The sequence below is a fragment of the Girardinichthys multiradiatus genome, chromosome 17 (assembly GCF_021462225.1).
Source record: "Girardinichthys multiradiatus isolate DD_20200921_A chromosome 17, DD_fGirMul_XY1, whole genome shotgun sequence".
In the NCBI taxonomy this organism is placed as follows: domain Eukaryota; kingdom Metazoa; phylum Chordata; class Actinopteri; order Cyprinodontiformes; family Goodeidae; genus Girardinichthys; species Girardinichthys multiradiatus.
In genome coordinates, this window is record NC_061809.1 from 18,294,875 (window position 1) to 18,317,434 (window position 22,560).

At 38.7% G+C, this 22,560-nt stretch overlaps 1 protein-coding gene across 4 annotated transcripts in view; it reads left to right on the forward strand.

Moving 5' to 3' along the window:
• exoc4 (exocyst complex component 4) overlaps nt 1-22,560 on the forward strand; it is a 143,898-nt gene that overhangs the window by 20,801 nt on the left and 100,537 nt on the right. For 2 of the 4 annotated variants that reach the window (XM_047389858.1, XM_047389859.1), the window contains exons 9-10: nt 7,087-7,232; nt 10,105-10,193. In XM_047389858.1, coding sequence (XP_047245814.1) covers nt 7,087-7,232; nt 10,105-10,193 — 235 coding nt within the window. Of the gene's footprint in view, nt 1-7,086; nt 7,233-10,104; nt 10,194-13,050; nt 14,853-20,628; nt 21,439-22,560 lie in introns of those variants that run through there. The other 2 variants (XM_047389861.1, XM_047389860.1) reach the window with 2 other exon arrangements.

The window sequence follows — 22,560 nt, forward strand, 5'->3', positions numbered from 1 at the left end:
GATAGGTGTTATTTTCTGCCCCCCTTTCACATGGAGAGGTGCAGAAACCAGCTTGACCTTTACACATGACATACTAGCAGACGATTGCAGGAGCTGACAGAAACATAGGGCGCACCAAGCTACAAGGCCTTGGCGAAGAAGCGCCTTTCATCAATGTGCGACTGCGGCCCGGAAAGGTTTAGAGTGGAGTGGGTAAACACGCTTTTGAAAGTCAGGATTCATGTAGCAGTTCTAATTCTTGTTCAGAAAGGCCCGGTATACTTCTGCAAGTTGTTTCGTTTAAATGTGGAAGTATTGATTCAAAGCATAAAAAACTGCAGGGTAATCTGTGGTATTGATGTAGGAAGGTGTGCTTTAAAGCCACTTCGCACTTTTTCAAATCGCTCTCTGTTGAATTTGGGAGTATGTGTATTGATTATCTACCGGATCAGTGAATTTACATCTCTAAGCATGCAGCACCACACTTCCGTAATAGCATGCTTGTATATCCTTAGATTTGTTGTCTTTTCCTCCTTTTCATGTGAAGGTATACAGTTTACTTGCTAAACCAGTATGCCAGCATGGCACTTCTAATAAGACAATCTTTCACTGAAATTATATGCAGAAAATGAGTGCATTTCTTCACGATTATGTTAGAAGTTGCAAGTTATCAAATAATTGGCTAACGGCTCATAAAATATCACAGTTCACAAACCTAAACATGGATTCATAATTAAAATGACCCAATCCATATCTAAAGTAAGGTGTCTGTGGCTGCTCCTGTCCATCACCCTTTCACCTTGTCTACAGTTTGGTCTGATGCCTGGAAGTTTGTTAATTAGCTTGCCATTTGCGGACGCTGCAGAGATTTGTGGCTATTTGCCTGCATGCCACGTCTATTGTCTGCTCCCGGGATGTGACCAGAGTGCAGATCTCACTTTTAATGAGGTGTTTCTTATGCACGCAGAGGGACTTTGAAACTGCATTAGAAAATATGGATAGATGCCAAATATCTAGCTTTTGAAAGAGGTACATTTTGGATTATCAAGTTCATATCAGACCTTGAAATGTCCATTAACATTTACTGACTTGGAGTGCAAAGATAGATGTGTTTTGATGCTTCTTGTGAATCTTGTTTTATTGCATTGTCTCTTTAAATTTCCAGTAGATACCCATTTGTATTTTTTCCTGTATTTCTGATTATGTCCCTCTGTTTACATGCTGTGTGGATGAGATGAGAGCATTTGGCTTGATGTAAATCTGCTTCATAAATGAATCCATTTGTTGAAACAGATTACCCAACACAAAAGGCTGTGTCATCTTTGTCTCAGCATTATATACATACACAAGAGGCTTTGATATTTTCTTTTTTTTGCCTCATCAACAGATGGAAAGTAAAGAAAATTGAAGTGGCAGAGAGAAGCAAGAAGTCAATAACCCACTTTTAATTAGATATGAAGTACAGACATAGCTACCATGTTCTTGGCCAACATTTTAATCAAAGTGTCAGAGCCATTCACCCCACCAAAGCGCGATCGTGTTTATATGTTGCTGAAGTGCAGCGAAGTATACCATGATCCTGTTTTAAGGGCTCTTCGTTCTCAGCTCTCCACCACCGTCCTACATCTGCTAAATAAAAGTTTTCTGATTTTTATCAGATGCTTGTTGAATAATCAAGAATTATTTCAATCCAGGAACTAATAAAAACTAACATAAACTGGGAGGAAAGCTTGCAAACAGATCTGGAGAGCAGTATTTATCCTCTGCATGCAGTGTTGTGATAGTAACCTATAATACATTATATTATAATACATGATGTAGAATAAAATGCCAAAAATACAGTTTTTATTCCTGGAAGATCTTCTGGAGAACACATTACAAAAACAAAGTCAGTTCAAACCAAACATACAGACAGACTCCAAGTCAAGTACATATATTCCAATTTGATCCAGGTCATTAAACAGTGCAGTCAGGTTCAGTTTAATATTCAAATTGGTTCAATATTTTTCTGTCTATGTAAACCCAGCAGATTGTATCAGGTCAGTGACTTCAGTATTTACCCCTTCTGGATGAGCATTTAGCAACAGTAGACAGTTGCTTGCATTGTGTCGCTGACTTTGCAGCAATCCCTCATACTGAGCATACATGGAAAACTCCCCTTTAACAGTAAAAAACCTGCAGCAGGACCAGGCTCAGTGTGAGCGGCAATGTGCCATGACCGACTGGGGGTTTGAGAGAACAACGCACACACCAAAATAACAGGGAAGCATTGATCCAGGAGAACTTTCTATGTGAGAGAAAAGTAAAAAGTTAATGGTAGTAGTTCCTCCTTTAGTGGCTTCATCTATGAGAGAAGCACAACTAAGCAGCTAAGCTCTGGGCTAGTTTTCAGGTCAATAAGTTGAAAGAGAGCACATACAGTTGGTCGGAGACTCTCTTATTATCAAAAACAGGTGGATTTCCAGTCTTGGAACTGGCTTCATGGATCCAGCTTTTAGCATGTAGTCTAAATATTATTTAGCTTAGATTTAGATTAAAGACATACATTTGAGCCTGTATGTATAATTTTGACAGTGCAGAGAATTTAGTGGAGTTTCTAGAGGAAAACTGTGACTAATTTAAATATCTCAAATTAACTTGGTGCATAAGGCTGAGCATCAAAACAATCCGTTCGTCTCCTTTGTTTGTTGATCACACACACGGCCACATAACTCATTGGGGTCGTAGCAAGGACAGAAGTTTCCAGCTTCCTCACAGGCACATCTTCCTCTCCTTTCCCTCCGGTCAACAAGGTAGCCTTCAAAAGATCGACTGCTTGCAGCCGACTCCAGGTGGGAACCCCCGCTGTTCAGCATGAATTCAGTGCTGAGAGAGCGTTTCGGCTGGAGCTCCGTCACAACTCGTGAAGGTTATTGAAGTTTCTGGAGCACAATCAATACAGGATGTATACTGAGCCCCTCTCTGACGGCCAAGGACACTTTGAGCTTTCAACTTCAAGCTAGCAGTCAGGGATATCAGTCAATATGTTTTGTGACAAGACGCTTGCCAAGGGATTTAGTGGGAAAACAGCCGATTTCTGTTAAGCTTTGAGAAAGAAACAAAGTGGATTTTGTTATTGGCTGCTTTTAAGACTTCTTGAAAACAGAGATGGATGAAAACAGGAACAGGTGAAGAAAATAATATTTATGCCTTTGATTTTAGCCAATTGACTGCTGGGTTTAGCCCATTTCAAGTGCTCACCTGAAAAGCTTTGAGCGATGCTCTCCTAATTGCTAAAATGTTTTGACTGCTGGGTCCTAATAGAAGGTGAGCACACACTTCCTTCAAACATGAATGAAGGCATCAAGGCATGTTAGCGATGAACGAATAGATGGGGTGCTGCTAATGATTTACAGCGGCAGACTTCCATTAACCTTCTCTCCATTTTAATTTAACTTTGCACTCAGGCAGTGGACTGATTTGAGTTTGGGACGTGACCCAAGCAATTTGTTTGCACGACGAGTTTGATTGAATAGTTTTGGTGGAAATGATTGTAAAGGAAGCCCTGCAGAGAGATGTGTTATTTTTATTGGTGGCCTGTCACACACACAAACATGCACCTTTGAACTTGTGCTCTTAGTCGTGTAATTTGCTGGGATAACTTTGCACATGTTCCGCATGATGACACGCTTGTTTTTATCTGCTGTTTCTTGACTTTTGTTAGGAAATTCAGCCACTTTGTTTCTTCTTCTGCTGTTTTACTAATCAACTCTCTGTGACTTTTAAATGAAAGTCATCTGAGCTAATTAATAGAACCAAGGATCCTTATCAAGATACAGGTAAACTGGAAGCATTGCAAATATGACGTTTTTTTCCACTGGTTTTCAACCTTAGCTATTTTAACAAGACAGAAATGTGCAAAGTGTGTGTTCACTTGAGTGTAAAAGTGTGAAGAGAGTTTAAAGATTACAGTCGAGTCATTTGAAGCTCCTCAATACTTGTGCTGCTTGCGTCAGACCTTATCAAAGCTCTAGGGGTTTAACTAAATTAGAACAGGCACCCATTTGGAACTGGGCTCTGGACAATTGAATTTGTTTACTTGTGTGTCTGTGGAGTGGTGTGTTGAATTTTGTTCAGGGTGCAATCAACGAAGCATTTCTTTGTTTTGGTAACCATAGTCACATAGCTGATCTTGTCTTTATCTTTTGTTTTCAATTAATTTCTTATATTTCAATACATTCTCATTAAACCATGGCTTTTGTTTTAATATTATTTCTGTCCAGTTTCAGCATTGTTGCTTCTCTGTTGTTATCTTTTTCAATAATTTGACCTCTGTGACTCCCAGTTTTTACATATTGTTGAAATTCTGGAGTCTTTTAAAAATGAAAGTTAGAATAATTGATAGAATTCGGTTCCAAATGCAGTGTATTTGTTTAATTTATTGTTAAGCAGACTATCCAAAAATGCAACTATATGAAGTCTTTCAGACCCATTAATTTTGTAAGAACCTTTTTTGATAAAGTTCCTTATTTCAAGGATTGCTATTTTATATAGTTACTATCTTCAACTTTTTTATTGAATAAATATAATTATTCAGCCTTTAAAAGATAAAAATGTAATTTATTTTATTATTATTTTATTATTTTTTATTATTTTATTATTTATTTCTCAAACCATTGGTTCTGTGGCACTAAGAATAAAATGTTCTCAACTTCTCTTTGAGGTTGCTTTGTTTTAATTTATTTCAACATTGCACGGTGGTGCAGTTGGTAGCACTGTTGCCTTGCAGCAAGAAGGTCCTGGGTTAGACTCCCGGCCGGCGGTCTTTCTGCATGGAGTTTGCATGTTTTCCCCGTGCATGCGTGGGTTCTCACCAGGTACTTCGGCTTCCTCCCACAGTCCAAAGACATGCCTGTTAGGTTAATTGGTCAATCAAAACTGCCCTTAGGTGTATGAATGAGTGTGTGTGCTTGGTTGTTTGTGTGTTGCCCTGCGATGGACTGGCGACCTGTCCAGGGTGTACCCTGCCTCCCACCCATAGACTGCTGGAGATAGGCACCAGCTTCCCCGCGACCCACTATGGAAGAGGCGTTGTAGAAAATGACTGACTGATATTAAAATGTGTTAAACCCATCTTCCTTTTAGGCCTGGAGCTACTTTGTCAAGTAAAGCAAAGCATGACATCTACCTGGAGCTTTGTAATTACATGAAAAAGTAATAGACGTTTTATTTTGATACTTAAGAATATTATTGTGATCTGATTTGATTATTAAAGAGAAATAATAAAGACATTCTCCAAGGGGTTAGTCCCTTAAGACCACAGTGATCTCTATAGACCGTGTGGGTCAAAACAATTTTTCCACAAAAATAAAAAACTAACTCTTTATCCATTTTTATCTCTTTTTCTCTCATTCCCTCCATCATTTTTATCATCTGCCTCCCATCGCTGTCTGTGTCCTAACGGTCCAGTTAATTGCCTGCAAAGTTCACTCTGACTCTGGGCTAATGCAATTTAAGAGGGGTCTGGGCCCTTCATCAGCCCGGTGATGGCATTTCATTAAGTACGCTTGGGTGTTAGCTTGCAAGCAGGCAGGGGGGTTTCACTCCATCAGCTCATCATTAGTTTTTAATACACTGATGGGATTAGCTGCAGCATGAGGCCGGTGGCAAGTGGTCACTACGCTGTTGTAAGTTATGGACGGCATGTGTGACAGGGCTTCAAGCTCCACTGTTGAGTTTTGGGTACTGTGTTAGGGACTAATTAATTGGTGGAAGATTGTTATTAAATTTGCAAACACTTGCAATAACCCAGACCAATTTAGCTTGAAATAAGATCTCTTCAAAGTTTTTAAAATTCATTTCATAGTTATAACCCCCTAAAAAAATATTTTTTTATTAACTTATCAGAAGCTAGGGGACAACAACTGCTTGAATAACATAGTTCACTTTATATAGTCACTTCTTTGTAAACCTGGATCAGATATCAACCCTAGCATGGAAGGCTTTCCCATGCATGACAGGGAATGCTCTGCACAGCGATAATTACATCATTATGGTCGGGATGGATCTCCATCTGCTCAGCCATTACTCCTGTCCCATTCTGGGCTGACCCACACTGCGCTTCAGAATTAGACACACAGAGGCTAAATGGCCCTGATAAATTATGAAGCTATTAGATATGGGAGGCTATTTTGGAACATATGCATTCACAGAGAGGAATGAGGGGTGGGCAAGAGGCAAATCTGAACCGAGGAAGAAAAGGAAAAAATAGAAATGTGAGAAATGAGAGTTGAAGCTTAAAAAGACTTTGAAAAATGAGAGCACATGAAAGCAATGGAGGGAATGTACGGATAGAATGATAGAGGAAGGGAACTTTTCCTCTCTGGACAGAGTTTCACTGTGTTTATTCCAGACTGTTCCATTGTTAGAAGTTGATAAGATTTTTATGAAGCGTGAACAGACGTTGATGGATTTTAGCATTGATCATGCAGACAGATCAGGGAACTGGAATGGAGAAAAAAAATTGTGTTCATGTCATGTCTGCAGACTCTTTCCATCTTAGGGTTGGGATCTTTTTTAGGGTATGTAATAAGATTGAGGAATACGAGTGTAATCTCATAGTATTGTCAGTGGATTATTATTTTCCTTGAGTTTTTTTTTTTTTGGTTATATGTAATTATCCAGTAACCCAGTAGCATCAGTTAGAACATCTGGCTGGCTCTCTTTTAGATCAAAAGTCACACCTGTTGTTGACTTCAGGTGTGGAGACAAAAATATCCAACTTAGGCTAGGTGTTTATGTTCTTAAAATACTATAAAGGCTCAAAAGATATAAAATGTTGTTGAACATGAAAAAACTCTAAAGTTGTCAGATGTTTTGTGCTTATCAAAATCAGTTTCTTTAAACTAGCAGAAAGTTTAGCATTTACTTATAAATTGATCTGGAGCCCTTCTATACAGTTTTTGTAAGGAACCACATTTAATCCACAAATTTGTTCAGAAGCACGCAAGGTTAAGTCACCTAACTAAAGGACAGTTCCTCTTCCCAACAAATATGACAGTAAAACCAGAAACATCGTTATTCCTCTGTGTTGCTGCCTTTTAACAGAACACTCTGTGTGCATTTAAGGTTCTGCTGATGGAGTATCTGGATGTGAAGAACAGCCGCAGTTCCACTGAGCAGTCGGCTCAGCTCTCCTACGCCAGCACTGGCAGCGAGTTTGCCGCCTTCTTTGCGAAGAAAAAACCCCAGCGTGCTAAACAGTCACTGTTCAAGTAAGAATCCCATTCTTGGCTTCATAGATCATATAGATATAGACAAAGTTTAGAGTCATCATGGGCATAAATGTCAGATCACATTGTGTGCACAAGGTCTGATTTTCTTTTTTCTTTTCTTTAGTGAAAAACACAGACATTATACCAAAGTAACAAATATCATACGTTTTCAGCAAAGATAAACTCTGGGTGTACACAGTATAACAGTAATTCTTCATCTGTACATAAGAAGCTGTGTCCATTTCTTGATATGAGTAGCAGGAAGGATGACTGAGGAGGTGATGACTGATACCTTAAAGGTTTTTGACCTAAATCAAGAAATCATTAAGGTTATGTCATCATGGCCTTTTGTAAACAATGTACGTTACCAGGGAAAAAGCCTGAATAGGTTAACACTTTCATATTGATCTTTTAAATACAATTCAATTCAATTCAAAAATACTTTATTACTCCCAAAGGGAAATTAAATGTTGTAGCTCATTATGAAGGTTTCTTCAAAGAGCCGTTGTAGATGCTGATGGCTGTGGGCAGGAAGGATCTCCTGTGGTGCTCCGTCTTACAGTAGATCTGAAGAAGCCTCTGACTGAAGACACTCTGTTGTTGTAGGACAGTCTCATGAAGAGGATGCTCAGGGTTCTCCATGATGTTCGTTATTTTATGAAGAATCCTTCTTTGCACAATGATCTCCAGAGGTTCCAGAGGAGTTCCCAGAACAGAACCAGCCTTCTTTATCAGCTTGTTGAGCTTTTTTAAGTCCCTGGCTCTGATGCTGCTTCCCTAGGAGATGATGGCAGAAGAGATCACACTTTCCACAACAGACTTATAGAAGATATGCAGCATCTTGCTGCAAACACTAAAGGACCTAAGCTTCCTCAAGAAGTACAGTCTGCTCTGTCCCTTCTTGTAGATGGCTTCACAGTTGCATCTCCACTCTAGTCTGTTGTCCTGGTGAACACCGAGGTATTTATACTCCTCCACCACCTCCACCTCTTCTCCCATGATGGAAATAGTTTTCGACTTATTCCTGTTTCTCTTAAAATCTACAATCATCTCCTTTGTTTTAGTCACGTTCAAGATGAGATGATTGTTTCCACACCATGCCACAAAGCAGTCCACCACCTTCCTGTACTCATCTTCTTGTCCATCTCTGATCCACCCCACAACTGCAGAATCATCCGAGTATTTCTGCAGGTGACAGGAGTCTGTCTTGTACTGGAAGTCTGAGGTGTACAGAGTGAAAAGGAATGGTGAGAGTACAGTCCCCTGTGGTGCTCCTGTGCTGCTGACTACCTGGTTAGACTCATAACCCTTCAGTCTCACAAACTGTGGTCTGTTTGTCAGGTAGTCTTGGATCCAGGAGATTGTTGAGGCCTCCACCTGAGTCTTCTGGAGTTTCTGACAAAGCAAATCAGGTTGAATTGTGTTAAATGCACTGGAGAAATCAAAGAACATGATCCTCACACTACTGGCTTTGTCCAGATGACAGTGGGTTTGTTGAAGCAGGTGTATGATGGCATCTTCAACTCCAACTCCACAGCGATAAGCAAACTGAAGGGGGTCCTGATAGTTTATTGTTTGCTTACTCAGGTGGGCCAACAGGAGTCTCTCTAGGACCTTCATGATGTGGGATGTGAGGGTAAATACCAGTAATTAGGGAGGCATGATATTGACATATATAAAAAAATTAACAAAAGTACCTATGCAAATAAGAAACTGGTATTTTTTGTAATATAACCTATAATAAAACAGAAGGTCACTTGAGGTGAACTCTTTTTTTTAATGAAGATCTGGCTAAAAAGAAACATTATTACAAGCTTAAGGTTTGACTTTACCAACAGTATACATAAGCAAAATAAAACAAGTTAGAGTCAACATTTAGTAGGTACAAGGTCCAGTTTAAGATTATTAATTGCAGTCTTCTGTCACAGAAATTCATTTTGGCTCTCATTCATTCAAATTTGGTTTGAATTGACCAAGAGAGAAAAAATCCTTAAGCTTTAGTGTTCTCTGAAGATTATTCTGACACCATGGCTTACAAAAAAAAAAAGGTAGATCTGCCTAGTTCAGAAAAAGTCCTGGGTACTCTAAAGAGAGGTCAATTTGACAGCTGCTTATCACATCAAGTATTTGTACGCATTAAGTACATATTCAAATAAGAAAGGAATATCCCTTGTCTACATAGATATTCCAGTGCTGTAGTCTCCATAGGGACAGTGTGAGCAAAGGAACTAGAGTATAAAGTACACACTGATGTAGCTTGTTCAATGTATTTGCTATTACACGAAGAGCAGAGATGCACAAATCTAAACAGCAAAGTGCAGAGGAGGCAGGATGCTTCAATATGTCACCATTGTTAAAAACATAAAAGAAATGTGGCATTACCAAGTAATATCCTCACTAAAAGGTAATAAAGGTAATAAATACATGGTAATGACAGACATTTTGATCTTTAAAACCAGTCTAAGCTTTTTTTTTTTTTTTTATTAAATTCTCAATATGCACCCTGAAACAAAGGATATCATCCAGCCAAATCTAAAAATATTTGATGGATGAGGATGATGGTAAGAGTAAAGCCAGCTGAGTATAATATGGTGTCATCTGCATAGAGGGGGCGCTTTACCTGAACACATATTCTTTCCTATGTTCTCAAAAAAATGGAAAACAAAACAAAGCCTAAAATTACTGCAGATATGTAAATTCTACACGTAGGTTAGTCTTAACTAGTATTCTAAAGTGCTTTGATGTCAGACAAATTAAATTTCTAGTCTAATAGAATTTCTTTGGTATGTCTATTTTTAAATGATCAGATTTGTGTCAACAAGGGGATAAATATCTTCTCCTGATTAATATTGAATGTTTGTTTTAATTGTAGGTTTGAGTCATCGTCCCATGCAATCAGCATGAGCGCCTACCTGAGAGAGCAAAGACGAGAACTTTACAGCAAAAGCGGAGAATTACAAGGTGAGGAGGGGGATTGATGGATGCTAAAGTTCACAGAGTGAATACTTGATACCAAGATGATGTGTGGAAGAAAAGTAAATTGGTCAAGTTTACTGTGAAAATATTGGTGAAAAGAGTAAACATAAAAGAACAGCAGAGGTGAAACTAAGATTGTGATGTGGTAAGATTTCTGTGTAGATTGCATTGGAAGAAAAGAGTAGTTAAAAGTGATGAGGTTTGGTTGCGGTGGAGGGATTCAGACGGATGCTGATTGAGGTGAAGAGTTGGAATTGGGAGTATGAAAGAGGAGGGAGTAATGGTGCTTGGAGACAGAAAGGGCATGTCACAGTTTGAGGAGTTGCACTTAGGAACATAAAAAGGCAGACAACAGGAGTGTGGAGCACCAAGCAGCGATATAGAAAGAGATTGACGAGATGCAGAGAACAGGGTGACTTTGCAGAATCCGCCTACAGGGAGAAGCCCTTAAAAAGCTCTCGCTCACACATTCGCACGCACAAAATAGCTCAGTTAGTGAGCTACACAGCTGGACCCTGGAGAGTGTGAATGGTGCTGCTGCCCTTACCTCTTCTTTTTTTCTCTTCTCTGGCTCTCTGTTCCTCTTCCTATGACCTTGAGGTTTCAATCAGCAATGCCTGATGGCCATGTTTGCTGTCTACTGCCATACCTTTTTTTTCTTATCCAACTTCTTGTTGACTTTTGATGGGTAAGAATGATTTACAGGGAGAATCCTGATGGCAATACATACAGTACAGACCAAAAGTTTGGACACACCGTCTCATTCAAGAGTTGTCTTTATTTTCATGACTATGAAAATTGTAGCTTCACTCTGAAGGCATCAAAACTATAAATTAACACATGTGGAATTATATACTGAACAAAAAAGTGTGAAACAACTGGAAATATGTCTTATATTCTAGGTTCTTTAAAGTAGCCACCTTTTGCTTTGATTACTGCTCCGCACACTCTTGGCATTCTGTTGATGAGCTTCAAGAGGTAGTCACCTGAAATGGTTTTCACTTCACAGGTGTGCCCTGTCAGGTTTAATAAGTGGGATTTCAAGCCTTATAAATGGGGTTGGGTCCATCAGTTGTGTTGTGCAGGAGGTGGATACAGTACACAGCTGATAGTCCTACTGAATAGACTGTTTTTAATTTTTATTATGGCAAGAAAAAAGCAGCTAAGTAAATAAAAACGAGTGGCCATCATTACTTTAAGAAATGAAGGTCAGTCATTCGGAACAATTGGGAAAACCTTGAAAGTGTCCCCAAGTGCAGTCGCAAAAACCATCAAGCGCTACAAAGAAACTGGCTCACATGAGGACCGCCCCAGGAAAGGAAGACCAAGAGTCACCTCTGCTGCGGACGATAAGTTCATCCGAGTCACCAGCCTCAGAAATCGCAGGTTAACAGCAGCTCAGATTAGAGAACAGGTCAATGCCACACAGAGTTCTAGCAGCAGACACATCTCTAGAACAACTGTTAAGAGGAGACTGTGTGAATCAGGCCTTCATGGTAAAATAGCTGCTAGGAAACCACTGCTGAGGACAGGCAACAAGCAGAAGAGACTTGTTTGGGTTAAGGAACGCAAGGAATGGATATTAGACCAGTGGAAATCTGTGCTTTGGTCTGATGAGTCCAAGTTTGAGATCTTTGGTTTCAACCACTGTGTCTTTGTGCGGCGCAGAAGAGGTGAACGGATGGACTCTACATGCCTGGTTCCCACCGTGAAGCATGGAGGAGGAGGTGTGATGGTGTGGGGGTGCTCTGTTGGTGACACTGTTGGGGATTTATTCAAAATTGAAGGCATACTGAACCAGCATGGCTACCACAGCATCTTGCAGCGGCATGCTATTCCATCCGGTTTGCGTTTAGTTGGACCGTCATTCATTTTTCAACAGGAGAATGACCCCGAACACACCTCCAGGCTGACCAAGAAGGAGAGCGATGGGGTGCTGCGCCAGATGACCTGGCCTCCACGGTCACCGGACCTGAACCCAATCGAGATGGTTTGAGGTGAGCTGGACCGCAGAGTGAAGGCAAAAGGGCCAACAAGTGTTAAGCATCTCTGGGAACTCCTTCAAGACTGTTGGAAAACCATTTCAGGTGAGTACCTCTTGAAGCTCATCAACAGAATGCCAAGAGTGTGTGGAGCAGTAATCAAAGCAAAAGGTGGCTACTTTGAAGAACCTAGAATATAAGACATATTTTCAGTTGTTTCACACTTTTTTGTTCAGTATATAATTCCACGTGTGTTAATTCGTAGTTTTGATGCCTTCAGTGTGAAGCTACAATATTCATAGTCATGAAAATAAAGAAAACTCTTTGAATGAGAAGGTGTGTCCAAACCTTTGGTCTGTACTGTATTTAATACAGTGCTATAAAAAAGTATTTACCCCTTTACAAATTTGTTTCTGTTTTTTTTTTTGTCACACTGGAATGTTACAAATTATGAAGCAAATTTAAATATTAGACAAAAATAATTAGAGTAATACAAAATCGAGTTTTGAAACACTGATTTTATTATGGAAGAAATGTTATCCTAACCAACCGAACCTTTGAAAAAGTAGCACCCTTGGTGACATCTGCCATTGTTAGTTGGCAATTACTAGAAACAAATTTTGGCCCACATTTGAGAGTTTTCAAGCATAAATGACCTATTTAAGGTAACCTGAATTAGATTTAAGTCTAGAATTTTACTATGCCACTCCAAAACTTTCATTGTATTGTTTTTCTGTATTTTTTTTGTATGAGCCATTCAGATATGGACTTGCTGGTGTGCTTCAGATCCAAGTCCTGGTGCATAACCAAAGTGCGCTTCATTTAACATCACAAACTAATAGTCAGATATTCTTGTTCAGGATGTTCTGCAAGACAGCAGAATTCATGGTGGCGTCAAATACAGCAAGCTGTCCAGGTCCTGAAGTAGCAAAGCAACCCCAGATCATCACACTACCACCACTTTTTTGTTTGACCATCAGTGGGATATTCTAGTTTTGGGCCACATTTATCTGGACGGACCTCTTCAAGAAGGTTTTACTATTGTGTCATCAGTTTATTAAAGATTTATTCCAAACGTTTTGAATATATTTTTAGGCAAATATGAGATGGCCTTGATCAGCAGTAGTTATTTTTTGGTCTCTTAGATACTTTTAACTAATCTTTTTTTTGTTGAATCATAAACACTGACCTTAACCAAGGCCTGCAGACCTGTAGATGTTTTTCTGGTTTCTTTTGTCTCCTCTATGAAGTGTAATTCTTGTTTAACACCGCGAAGGTTCACCCCTGATCTATGTTTCTCCGTTTGTGGATAATGGCTCTCAATGTGGTTTGCTTGTGCCCTGAAATGACTAGAAATGACTTTGTAACCCTTTACAGAGTGAAGAATGTGAATGGCTTTGTTTCTCATCTGTTCTTGAATATCCTTTGGTCATGTTTTGAGATATTTTAGCCTGCTTCCTGTTGTCAGATAGGTTCTATGTAAGAGATCTCTTGACTTAGCAGGGTTTTCAGTACTTGGAATTTGTGAAATTTAACTCATTTTCTGAAAACATTCACTGTCCATGATTTCACAAGATGGTGTGCTTCAGATATTTGTTTAACAGAGCAAACTGATCAGACATTCTTGATTAGGAGTTTTATTACAAGTCCACCCCTTTGTATGACCATCAGTGGGATAATCTAATTTTACACCAGATTTATCTGGAATATTATAAATTGTTTGATGATCTAAAACCTTTAAGCGTGACATAAAACAAACCGGAACAAAGCTCTAATAGATCATACACTTTTTCACCACAGTGTAGGCTAAGTTAATAGCTGATTGGACATACAGTCATTGCAGACATTCCAATGCATTCTTTATTTCCTTCTGTAACAGGAAAACCTTCATAAGCACAAGGCTGTAGATATAAACCAGAAGAATAGCATTGATTAACTGTGGATAAGAGAAAATTCTAAATAGTCTCCACATAAAGCCTAGTTTTTTCTTCCATCTCTCAGCGCCTAAGAGAGAAGGTGGAAAACTAAATTTTGTTTTGACTGACTGAATGCCTCGAAGCGCTTATAAGAAGATGAGATTCCTCTTGGCTTTCATTTCACCTGTCACAATGCGTAGCACCGTGTGTGAGCCCAAGCCTCGGCCTGAATGGCTGAAAAGAGATTGAAGGAGTAAAAAATCATTTAGAAAGTGAAATAAGTCGACTGTGATGGAGAGAGAGGAAAGATGGATGAGGGGAGGGAGGGGGCAGCAGGAGGGTTAAAAGTCATTGTTTTCATCAGGGTCCAGGGAAGAAGCCATTAAGAGACTTCAGAGGGAAGAAATTAAAAAAAATATGTATTGAGACGTTGTAGAAAGGGACTTTTTCCTCGCTTAAATTAAACTTAGTGGGCAGGGAGGGAGAGGAAGAGTTAGAAAATAGAGATTGAGTTGATGAATACTTTCGGCTTTAGGATTACTCGACACTTGAAGATTAGTCATGTGTGTCTCCTGCTTGGTGTTTCGTAAAATCTTTTCTTTTTCCTCCCATGGTCTACTTCAAGTCAGTTCAGTTATCAACTCCCAACACCAAGGAATGTAGCCTTGAAAGCTTATTTTGTTACTGCTGTACTTTTTTCTGCTTGCAGCAACATATCCCGTATTAATAAATACATAAAACAGTGACTAACGTGGTAGATGACAGTTATTTAGTTTGAGCACAAGTTGGTTTTATGTTTTGGAAATCTTTGAAATTCATAATTGTATCTAGTACTTCAAGTGTTTGTCCTTTAATCTTAGGATAAATCCAGCTGCTCCACGAAGGCCTCACAGGTTCTCTTATAGAGCATTAGTGGACAAACAGCATCATGAAGGTCAATGAACACACTTGCAGGGCTCTGTAATTAGGATTATCTGCCCTCAAATTCATTTATGCTGCTGGAATAATGATCGTGAAGAAGATTGCTTATAAGATCAAAAATGCAAAATGGGATTTTAATCAGCTGAGATGGAAAAACTCTGAATCAGATGCTTTCATGTTCTCAGGGGCTTCTTACAGTGCTTACAAATTTGTTTTTCTTTTTCTGTTGGGAAATCAAAATTATGAGACATGAACAACATAAAACTGTTGGGTTACAGGATTACAAGTTTAAAGAACTTACGCTCAAATACAGAAGTTAAAAAAACTTAAGCTTAAACTGTTTGCGGAAGCTGTTCTCTATAGGTGTGAACCCCTTGTTACCACTTAATTACAAAAGGGGGATATAAATGACACCTTCTATGCATGTCTTATCTCAAAGCAGATATTTATATTAAATTGTAATCATCATTGCAATATCCTGTAGGACACGATATTTTAAGTACCATGCATGCAGATTGGGTAAGCCAAAGATATGTTTTGACTGTAGGACAGAATTGCCCCACTGAATGTATAATTTCAGTGGCTGACATGCTTAAGCTAACAAAGAGTGGCTAGAGCATTGTGATGAAGGAAAAGAAAGAAACGAGCCACGAAGCTGAGGGACATTGTAGTTAATATCGGAATGGCAATAGTTAATAATAATATCACAATTGCATTTTTTTCTGATATGGTGCAGCCCTGAAAATAATCTATAATGTATTTATATGGAAAAGCTTATTGTTTTGGCAGTCAAATGTTTTCTATGACTGCATGATTAAATAAAAAGTGTAAAAGTACGTCAAAGAGATGGTTACCGCTGAAAACACCTCAGTGTGTGGATGCTGCTTTGCCTTTTCCCTTGCAGAAGTTTCCACAGTTTCTGTAACTAAGAAACAAGGAAGTTGTATTAATGTAGTCATGTGTTATGATTTGGCATTCTCAGAACTCTAATGGGTTTGAAATGAATCTGTAATGTATGTAATTCATTTCTCCTGAGTGTTGTAGGGACCTCCCATCTTTCATTTTTATACAGATCCTCACATGCTCCAAACACCAGTAGAAACGCACAGGGAGACTTAATTGCACTCCTTCTTATTGTGTATGCTTCAATTAGCCTTGTGCTTTATCTAAAGACTTCATTACAGCTCCATATGTGGCCACATCTGGAATTTGTGATCTGAATGTATGTATTGACTCTGCAATGCGGAGTGTTTGTGTGTGTATTGCTTTACGTGCCCCGTCTCCCCTGGCTTTCTGTGTGTAAATGAGTGTGTATGTACTGTGCTGAAGGAGCATGCGTGTCCTTTGCAGAGTACAGATCCAGATTCAATCACAATCTCCATGAATAAATGATGAAAATAACACGTTTTTCCATCTATAGACGTGTTACCGTTCCCATATCTTCCTCTGCATGTCCCTGCTGCCTCTACACTTTTAGATGTTTGGCCTCTCCTTTTTATTGCCTTTCTGCTGTGTGTAGACCTCGGCGGTCATCTGGGAGGTGAAGTGTGAATATATCCTAATATCTGCTGCAGTCTTGCAGTGCCCTGTAATGCATTTATTGCCTTTTTTATATTTTATTCCTCTTCGTGTCCTGAACCATCATTGTGTTTTGTACAATATTGCCTTGCCCTAGGGCACGTCTAAAGTGACAACCCCTCCCCTTTTGATAGCAGGATACACATTCTGACTGTCATCGCACGTTTGATAAACAAACATGCACATATTGGACTTACAAATTTTTTTTTCCTGCAAGCGTGTGCACAAAACTCCCATTCCCAACGCTCCTGGCTTTGATTCCCTCTTGACTTCTAAGATGTATTCATAATCAGTCCGGTTCAAAATCTATTTCACACAATCCCTGTTTTCCCTTTTGATATTCACATGGCCTTGTTCACAGCATGTCTGGCCAAGAGAACAGCCTGGCTGGGTCTTCCTAAGCAAGCAATCTAGTTACAAACTGCTTTCTTTCTGCTCATTCTTTAATACCTAATAGAAGGTCTATGGTTGCAGAAAAAAACCTGTCCTGTATTAGGGACTCCTTGTTTATGTATAATAGCCCCATATTCCCATGACAGAACAGCAGACAAGGAGAGTGGGGAGACCAGAAGTTTTGTTCATTGTCAAGCTGATTTGTAAACCCCAATTGAGGACAGTGGTAGAACAGGTGCAAATGGAAAAGTGTCTTGTGGGAGATCCAGGGGTGGAGGTGATAGTGAGTAGGATATTACAGGTGAGGCTGGCAGATGTTAAAACGCATGTGCTTGCATAGGTGTGTATGTAGGTGTTTGGAAGGTGTAGTCCCAGACAAGATGTTTCTTCCAGGTGATGAGTGATGTTACACATTGGGATTGCTCTGTGTGGAGAGTAATATATCCAGGGTGAGCTTGGCCCTTTCAGGAGCTTGGTGTTGCCATTAGAATAGGCCGTCAGCCTCATCGCCACAGCACTGTCACTCATTCTGGGATGAATAAACATGACCCTTTAATAGACTGCACAGTTTTAAGGATGAACTTCAATTACCTTTAATTAATTCTTACTCTGGATTCAACAGACTGTCTTATCAGTTATTTCTTTTCCTGTTACTATTTATATTTGTTGGCAGATTTCAAGGATAATCATTGTTCCTTCAACTTTTGGAGTGATCAATACTTGACTTCCATTGATCTTGCATTTACAATTAATGATATTCATAAATGCAACATTAGATAGAATTGGATATTGTGGGCCAGAAAAGTCAATGATTATTACAGGATTATGATGTTAGAATGTCAGAGGAGTCTGCTTATCTGCTATTGATGCTCCCCTTGACTCAAATTATTTTTCCTCTTGGTTTAATTTTCTACTGTGACAATCTGTTGTAATTTCATGTTTTATACTCAGATATTTGTCGTATTAAACTTAGATAAAGTTATATTTTAAACTAAGAAAAAAGTTTTACCCTTCTTTAAAACATTGCCTCCACCTGAAGGAAATGAGCAGTTAAGGACGTTTTTGCGGTTTTGATTGACCTCCTTTCGAAAGAAAGATTAAGAAATTATGGCTTAATTTTTTTCTGTCTTGACAGAATCTAATGTTGTTGTCAGTATGGGCTTTATCCACTTGAAAGTACCATGCATGTCTGGGGTAACATTAGCAATTAAGCTGCCACATCAGTAGTTGGTGTGAGGTTTCTGATCAGGCCTAGGTTTCAACATACATGAAGTCATGCCATAAATGGTGATTAGATATAATATTCAAGAGGCTACAAGAACATCTAAATAAATGTGGTGTCTCTTCTGTCTTCTATGCCTTGATGTTATGAATATTTGACTCTTAATAGTTTTTTCCTGGCACACCATAATTACTCAGACTAGTGACTGCAGATCTTTGTATGGTTTAAAACAGACACACATACACATTACGGCAAGTCTCATCTAACAGCGGTAATTCTATTTGTTCAGGCTCATCATGTTCAATTTTGGTGTAAATAGATGTAATAAGATAATTCTTAAAACAATATCAGAGATGTATGCTCATACATGGACATATTGTTGAATCATCATGCGCCGTGGGCTCTGTTATTCAATTACAGTTGTTTTGTTGCTGAAATTAGAGCAACACTTGTGGAAAAGTATGGAAAATTGACTTTTAACAGCAATGTTGGCTTCTGACTGTTGGGTACCTCATCAAACATGCTGTGTTTTTAGTGGGATAAAGCAAGGTGATTGAAATTATAACCAACCCCCAAACATTTACAGAACTGAAGGCCTCTGTAATAGTTAGTCTGTAACTTCAAATTTCATTTTTGATTTTTACCACCTAAAGATCTCCTAAATTAAACTTGTTCATTGGTGTGTGCTTTAGAAGGTACCATTTAATAAACCTGAAAGGTTTACCGCTACGAAGGCTAGGTTCACAGCAGGTTCACCCCAATAGCACCTTTGTTTCAGTTTGTGTGGCAGTTTGTGTGAAAAGGATTTACTTTTTGAGACACTTTAAACCATAAGTGGTTTTAGATCATCATTTGTTCACCTTTTAACATTTGAAAGCTGTTTACCTGTGGCATCTAATGGAGTAGGTTGCTAAATACAGACAAAGGTGCAGAGTAAAAGTAAGTTCAAAGGTCAGTGGCTTTTTTTCACTTTAAAACTGTACATGTATGAAGAGTTGTAAGACAGAGCGGTAATAATAAGGCAGGAAATACTGCAATCCTGAACATAGAAACTTGGATAAGATTTAGGTCATCCAAGGTCTGATGTCGAGATGTGGAGCTTTGTACTTTGATGAGATAGGGGCACTCATTGATACTACAATCAGTGCTTGACTCAACTTGGTATTGAATTCAACCAAGTATTTTACTAGATGAGAAACTGCTATGTGGTTTGTTGAAACTAAGACATGCTAAAACGTGCTAATTATAGAGTGTTTGGATCCAGTATAAAGAAATAATTATTTCTTGTGCAAGTTTTGAAATCATGTATGGTTATTTAGCAAGAGTAGCTGGAAGAAATCATAGTGAAAACCAGATAACCGACTATCTAAAAATCTAGAGATGAACCAGAGTTCGGAGTGAATAGGAGGGTCAGAAAATTAAATTAAAATAAAATGGGTATTGGGCAGGAAAAGTCCGATCAGCGCATCTCCAAATATTAACTGTTACAACGGACAATATCTGTGGGTAAATAAACCTTTTGATTTTGGTAATGTTTTGTTAATTTTAGATATAAATATTCATCCAAGCTCCATGACTAGAACAGACTTGGCTAAACTTGGAAGTCTTTGAGTGAAATCATTGACAAGGGCAAAATCTGAGATTTGTTCAGTTCCACACAGGGGGACATGTAATCTCAATCCAAAACAGACAGAGATTCAAAGGACAACATAGAGAGAATAGGAGAAGGCAATAATAGTTTACTGAGTGCAGACATTTAATCAGAGAGAAGGAGCCTGGTTTATTTTCCAAGCCTGGGGCTAATTTTAATCAGCTCTGGACCTGTCATAATTGGCAGCTTTGACTGCCAGCCCTGTGTTTACTTTTAATCTCCCACTTGCTGATTGAAGAAGAAGAAGAAATGAAATAATGGATGGAGGAGGGTATGACTGGTGGAAGAAGGACACGCAGAACTTGTGGCTGTAGAAACTTTGACATCTACACTCTAACAGCCAAGCTGTTACATAAACACTCACACCTCTGGCATACCCAGCATGCAACAGGTCCTTCCAGTAATGTTGAGGTGTTCAGTGAGGCTGCCTGATTCCCTGCTGGGTCTAATCAAAGATGTGATGACACTCAGTTTTCTGGGTGGTTGTGTCTCCCATATCTTCAAACACATTCTAATACACCTTGACTTCCTGCTTACTTTTTGTTCCAAGAACAAAAGAGTGGTAAATCTTATTAGGATCTCCAAGGCAAGTAGGTGATCGTGGGCTCCATAGAAGTAATTAAATTTACTCAACAAAAGCAATTTAGAGAAAAGCACCACATATACTGTAAGTATTACATTTACTACCCTGTTTAGGTTCAGAGATGTGGTGACCACATTTAACACTTCTAATATAATGTTTGTTATTCCTTTCTAGATTGAAGCCACTCTGTCTTAATGTCATGTCATCTGTTGACAGGAACTAGAAAACAGGAACATATAACTCCAGTTCTGGCTTCGCTCCGCCAGCTTCCTGTTCATTACAGGATTGATTTTAAAATGTTGCTCTGGTTTTTAAGGGTTTGAAAGGTCTTGATCTTATAAAACGCCATACATCCACAAGAACACTAAGGACAAACAACCAGATGCTCTTAGATGTTCCGAGGTCAAGTCAGAAAGAGCTTATCCTGCTTTTTCTGTTGCAGCATTAAACTGTGGAATAATCTACTCATCCATACAAGAGTTGCTCATAATATCAAGACTTTAAAGGTGCTTGCTTGACCCACCCCTTCTATTTGGCTTTTGAATTAAATAGAGCTTGATATCTTAACTATTTCATTGATTTTTATTTCTTTTTAAACTAATAAATGATTATATTCGTGTCTTCTGTGTGTGTGTTTTTTTTTTTTCTTTTTAACTACTCATCAGTTGACTTGTTTTTGCTGTGCAGCACTTTGGTGCAACTTGTTTGTTGTAAAGTCCTATACAAATAAAGATGACATTCATGTAATTGTAAAACTAGCTTTTGCAAACAAAGAATGCTTGTATGTTTTCCTGTTTTTTTTTTCCCCACATTAACTTAATGAGATTTATGAACGGTCATTGATTTGCACAAGTAACCTAATCACCAGATCATACAAATAGATATTTTGGAAGTTTTGAACTGATTTAAAGATTATCTCTAATAAAAGCTCTAATTTCAAGAAAATAGTTGAATTGGGCAAGAAAACTGCTGTTGCTTCTTAGTCGTGGGCCAATATGAGATTTTTGTAAACTACATCACTCTGCAAAAAACTTTAAAACAAAAAGGTTCAAGGGCATCTTATTGCTTTTATTTCAAACAGAAAAGCAATGCTTAGGATTTTAAGTCCTGTGAGAGGCTCATTTCAAAGACTCCAAGCATTGTTTCTGATCCTTCTCAACCTTTTGTATGCCCTGCAAAGAGTTAATATTGTCTTCCAACACTCAGCCCTAATAGATGTAGGCAGTCCTTTGCTTCTGCTACCATTCTTGCTCTTAATAAGTAATGTCCTCCACTTTCCCCATTAATGACTTTTCAAGAACAAATGATGTTGGACTTTGTTGTGTGTTTGCATATGTTAACCTATGTCTTGTTGAATGTGTGCTTTTTTGCACCAGATGTGACTGACTGTAAACCAAATTGTCCTTCGGGGACAATCAAGTCGCACCTTACCTAACCTTACCTTATCCCTGCTGCTGCAAAGTGGTATAACTTAGTATAACAATTTTATGTATGGTTCTTTTTTCTTCGGCCCATGTAGATGCAGAATTTGTATTTTTTTTGATTTGTTCATAAAATATTTGTGTTTGCAGAAGCAAAAAGAGGCAGTTCTTTTCCTTTGATTGAGACCCCTAATCTGCTGTATGCAAACTCTGCACATTTCAAGCTTAATTGTGCAAATAGTTGGGAATATATAGGATAATCCAATTTTCACCCTCAACAGTCTCATTTGTCTGTAGCTGCTACGCTATGAAAATGAGTTTGTGAGTGATCAATTCAGAATGCATTCTCTACGTACAAATCAGGTGCATTCAAATGTGCATGCTCGCTGTCGGGCTTCTGCTTATTCACAGAACTGAGACCTGCTCAATTAATAAGATAGGTTCCTGTGTCAATAATTCATGAATCTCAGGTCAATTCCCGGCATCCTCTTCCACCCCAACCGTCTTCATGTCTGATTGGGTCATAATGAGAGTCCTCTATTATTAAAATTAATTTGATGGAATGTTATCTGCTGCTCCTCCAACCTCAAGATCAAATCCACCCCACAGCTGAGAATACATTGCATAAATAAGTTATCGTATAAATAAATTCAGGTGTAAATTGAGTTTTATTAATTATTGAAAG